The sequence below is a fragment of the Otolemur garnettii genome, unplaced genomic scaffold (genome assembly GCF_000181295.1).
Source record: "Otolemur garnettii isolate 467f Iridium unplaced genomic scaffold, OtoGar3 scaffold00017, whole genome shotgun sequence".
In the NCBI taxonomy this organism is placed as follows: Eukaryota; Metazoa; Chordata; class Mammalia; order Primates; family Galagidae; genus Otolemur; species Otolemur garnettii.
Window position 1 is genome coordinate 5,820,595 of NW_003852412.1, and position 5,367 is coordinate 5,825,961.

At 42.9% G+C, this 5,367-nt stretch overlaps 1 protein-coding gene across 1 annotated transcript in view; it reads left to right on the top strand.

Moving 5' to 3' along the window:
- Positions 1 to 5,367, top strand: part of NAIP (NLR family apoptosis inhibitory protein) — a 34,716-nt gene that overhangs the window by 10,064 nt on the left and 19,285 nt on the right. Inside the window, exons 6-7 of the mRNA XM_003785894.3 lie at positions 190 to 309; positions 3,314 to 3,413. Coding sequence (XP_003785942.1) covers positions 190 to 309; positions 3,314 to 3,413 — 220 coding nt within the window. The remainder of the gene's footprint in view (positions 1 to 189; positions 310 to 3,313; positions 3,414 to 5,367) is intronic.

The following is a 5,367-nucleotide window of genomic DNA, read 5'->3' on the forward strand; positions in this document are numbered from 1 at the left end:
GTGGCTGGCGCCTTAGCCGGTTGAGCTATAGGCGCCAAGCCCCTTCCTTCTTTTCTAAGCCTACTCCTGATTATTTTGAAGCAAACTCTATATATCACATCATTCCATCTGTAAATGCAAAGGGACAGCTTGGACACGGATGCTTGTAACATCAAATCCTACCGATCTCACCCTATCTCCTTCTTCAAGCTTACTGCAATGACAGCGTCTTTGCTAATGAAGAACTGCGGCTGGACTCCTTTAAGAACTGGCCCCAGGAATCATCTGCAGGAGTTGCAGCTCTAGCCAAAGCAGGTCTTTTCTACACAGGTGAGTCGGTTTGTGCCCACTGGTTTGCTTGGTCTTGTAAACCCCACATATGTGACTGTGATCATGGGCTTGCGCTTACCTACACTTAGCAGTCGCCACTCTTTTCAGCATTTCTTTTAGATCCTTTCCTTGCTACCCCATAAATCCTCTCCCATTTTTCCATGCCTCCCTTCAGTGGTGAAGCTCCAAGTTTGAAACCTTAGGTTCTGGACTCACAATGAATACAAGTACTCTGTTTGGGGTAGATATCATGTCTTTTCTTACTACACATTCTCTCCTCACTGTCCTCCAACTCCTGTAAAGGACGGTTCCCAGAAACTATCACAGAACACTTATGCTTATATTTCCTTAACCACAACTTAGTTGGATGGACATACTTAGCTGTAAGAGGAGCTGAGAGGCCCTGTGCTGGCTCATGCCTGTTATCCTAGCACCCTGTGGAGGCCAAAGTGGGAGGATCACTTGAGCTCAGGAGTATAAGATGAGTGAGACACCCTCCCCTCAGCAAGACCCTCATCTCTACAAAAAAACAGAGAAATTAGCTGGGCATGAGAATGTTTATTGCAGCCTGATTTATAATATCCAAGACATGGGAACAGCCCAAGTGCCCATTGACCCATGAATGGATTAACAAATTGTGGTATATGTACACCATGGAATACTATGCAGCCATAAAAAAGATAGAGCCATCACGTCTTTTATGTTTACCTGGATGGAGCTGGAACATATTCTTCTTAGTAAAGTATCTCAAGAGTGGAAAAAAAAGTATCCAATGTACTCAATACTACTATGAAATCAATATGTAATCACCTACACTCTCATATGAATGGCAAAACATAAACTATAGCCCAGAAAGTAGAAGGGAAGAGGAGAGAGAGGAGGGGAGACATGGGAGGAGGGAGAGTATTTGGGGAGTCCTCATCTAATGTGCATGATGCAATGGTACATTTCAAAACTATTAAGAAATAAGTATAATTGTGATGGATGTGTTACTTAGTTCAGTGTAAGCATTTCACATTGTATATCAAAGCAGTACCCTGAACCCCATAAATGCATCAATGTACAAAATTATGATTTAGGCTCGGCGCCTGTGGCTCAAGCGGCTAAGGCGCCAGCCACATACACCTAAGGTGGCGGGTTTGAATCCCCAGCCCGGGCCCGCCAAACAACAATGATGGCTGCAACCAAAAAATGGCCAGGAGTTGTGGCGGGCGCCTGTAGTCCCAGCTACTTGGGAGGCTGAGGCAGGAGACTCGCTTGAGCCCAGGAGTCGGAGGTTGCTGTGAGCGTGATGCCATGGCACTCTACCCAGGGGGATAGCTTAAGGCTCCGTCTCAAAAAAAAAAAAAAAAAACAACAAAAAAACCAAAATTATGATTTAATAAAAAGCTATGAAAGAAAAAAAAAAGAAAAAAGAAATGAGCTGGGCATGGTGGCACCGGCCTCTGGTTTTAGCTACTTGGGAGGCTGAAGCAGGAGAATTGTTTGAATCTAGGACTTTGAGGTTTCTGTGAGCTAGGCTGATGCCAAGGCACTCTAGCCCAGGTAATAAAGCAAGAATCTGTTTTGTTTTGTTTTTTTAAGAGATAGAAACCTATTTTTTTTGCCCTGGTAGCAATGTGCCCAGCTAGAATTTGGGGTTTCTATTACTATGGAAGAATGGGAGATACTGGGAGTGTGGATAGCAGTCTTTGCACACTCTCTGCTTGGAGAAGAAAATCTGGAAATTCATTTTTGTGATTCCTAAGCATGCAACATTTTCCACCAGTTCATAGGATTCTCCTTTAGCTGCTGGTCCTCAGGAAGCTGCATTCTGTAATCCACAAAGCGTGGGCTCTTTCACCTCGGTGAAATCTCTGCCTGAGGTACCTGTGATGAGGGAAAGGATCTTGTGCCCTTCCTAGGTACCTTGCTGGTCTTCCTCAGATGAAACACACTCCCGAGTTACAGTGGAGGTAAATGCAGATCTTTAAGAGATCAAGTAGATATTAAAAATATCACGGAGCAGTACAGAGAAAGGGAATGCGGTTGGCACTTTACTGAACAGACATTCTATTGGTACAAAAAGTCTTACTGCTTCACATTCCGAAAGCCCTTGGAAAGAGAATACTCTCCCATTTCTCCCTACCCTGGTGTCTTCCTCTTGCCTCAACAGAGGGCCTTCTGTCCAGCGTCCTCACCCTCTTCCTTTTTAAAGAGATCTTCCATCTCTCCCTCCAAATCCTAGTTTTCTGACCCTTGTAGGGATTTGTAAGTTTTAGAATCTCGTATTTTTTTGCCAACCACAAAGGGAGGCTTTCCTCTGCCTCAGCCTTCCTAGAGTGGAAAGATGATGCAGGATGATGCAGGATGATGCAGGCTGGGCTTGGCTCACGCCTGCAATCCTAGCACTCTGGGAGGCCGTGGCGAGTGGATCGCTTGGGCTCAGGAATTCAAGACCATCCTAAGCAAGAATAAGCCCCGTCTCTACTAAAAATAGAAAAACGAGCCAGGCATTGTGGCAGGTGTCCGTAGTCTCAGCTACTTGGGAGACTGACGCAAAGAGGATTGCTTGAGTCTAAGAGTTTGAGGTTGCTGTGACCTATGATACCATGTCACTCAACCCCAGGGTGACAAAATGAGACCTGGTCTCAGAAAAAAAAAAAAAAAGAAAGAAAGAAAGGAAAGGAAGAGAAAAGAAAAGATGATGCAGGCTCCATTTCTTCTTCTTCTTCCTTTTTTTTTCTTTTTTTTTGAGACAGAGCCTTACTCTGTCACCCTGGGTAGAGTGGCGTCATAGCAAACGTGTGGTGCATAGGAGCATCCGGTGACTATTTGCTGATCCTCCCATTTGGGGATGAAGTGTCCTGTGTAGAACACTGGTGACCCAACTTGTGACTTTTTCACAAAACGCAAATGGAGATGTGGGTCAGGTTTCCCCAGTAAAGGGTCTGGTAGTTATTACTTGCTTGTCAGCTGACAAATGCACACGCAGATGGCACTGATCAATTTTCCTCATTTCTAGGGATAAAAGACATTGTCCAGTGTTTTTCTTGTGGAGGATGTTTGGAGAACTGGAAGGAAGGTGATGACCCATTAGAGGATCACACCAAATATTTTCCCAAGTGAGTAGGGTGAATGTTCACTGCCTATGTGAACTTTCACAATTTTGTCCCTCATTTCCTCCTTTATTTTCATCGGTGGATTAAGTCTTTCCTCACTTCTCTGACTCGTGCTATGAAGAATGAATCTTTACCTCTCTCATCCCCTTGTTCCCTCGACACCCTGCTGGCCGAGCCTTCCTACTTAGTATCTGTGGACTTAACCTATTCTGGGTATTTCATATATAAAGAAGCCTACAGTAGGACCTTTTCACTTAAGGTCTTCATGGTTTGGGGGTTTATCCATGTCATAGCTTGTATCAGTACTTCATTTCTTTTGTAGACAAATAATATTCCATATGTATACAATACATTTTATTGGGTCATTTCCACTTTTTGGCTATAGTGAATGGTGCTGATAGGAACATTCTTGTAGAGCAGGCATCCTCAAACTACAGCCCGCCTAGGACATTTATCCAGCCCACCGGGTGTTTTTGCCACTGCTGCCTGTCCTGCTTAGCAGCCGACTCGTCCCGGGGCCCACAGCCGGCCCTTCAACGGTCTGAGGGACAGTGAACTGGCCCCCTATCTAAAAAGTTTGAGGACTCCTGGTGTAGAGGTGTCTGTTGGCGTATGTACCTGTATTCAATTCATTTGAATATCTACCTAACAGTGGGATTGCTGGGTTATTAATAATCCTACATTTAATTTTTTGAGGAATTACCAAACGGTTTTCCACAGCATTTTCATTATTTTAATATAGTTAATATTAAATAATTATATTAATTAATAACATTTAATTAATTTAACAGTTAATAATTATTTTATTATAATTAATATAATTAATTTAATAATAATAAATTAATAATATTTTAATATAGTTCCTACTATACGGTTTCAAGTCTCCATATCCTCACCAACATTAATTTTCTTTTAATTATAGCCTTAGGCTTAGATTTTTATATATATAGCATCAGCTCATCTTAAAATTCTCCTAAATGTTTAAATCTCCTCTTACGTCTTTCAGATCTACCAAATATCCCACCATTTGCATCTTTGTGATCTCTTGGGAAACCTTCTGACCTTCTCTAATCTGAACTACTTGTCCTGTGTTGTCCTGATAGTCAATCTAGGATCCTGGGATCTTTCTTCACCGTCTTCCTGGAGATTCCCACTGTTTCTCTCCTGTGTTGTTCTCCCCATTTCCTGGATCCACCGCCATCTTTCTGGCTTACTCACTCATTTGGTGGAACACACTCAGCACAGTTTCCTGGGAAATACTGCATAAGGGATACGTGTTTTTAGTTTGTGTCTAGTGTACACACACACACACTGAGAGTAGAACCTGTGGAAGGTGAGCGCCAAGGGACAGTAACAAACTTGTCAACATTTGGAGGGGGTCAACATAAGCAACCAGGCCTACTGTACTGATAGGTACATGTGGTGCACGTCTGATCTATGAGAATTATGTCAACTTAAGGAGGTGGTCAAGGTAGGAAGGTGGTCAACTATAGAGGTTCTGTTGTATATTTCTTTCTACTTTCACATTTATTTGGTAGTTTAGTTATATAGAGAGTTATAGATTGGAAGTTATTTTAGTTCTAAATTGGAGAAAATTGCTAAATTGCTACTATCTTCTGATGTGTGGAAAAGTTTCATGCCTTCCTGATTCTCAATCCTTTTATTGTAAACTGCTTTTTTTTTTTTTTCCTGTTCTGGAAGCTTTTAGAATTTTATATTTTCAGTCCTACAATTTCACTAAGAAATATTTCTTGGGCTCGGCGCCTATAGCTCAACCGGCTAAGGCACCAGCCATGTACACCTAAGGTGGCAGGTTCGAATCCCTAGCCTGGACCCGCCAAACAACAATGATGGCTGCAAACAAAAAATAGCCGGGCGTTGTGGCGGGCGCCTGTGGTCCTAGCTACTTGGGAGGCGGAGGCAGGAGACTCGCTTGAGCCCAGGAGTTGGAGGTTGC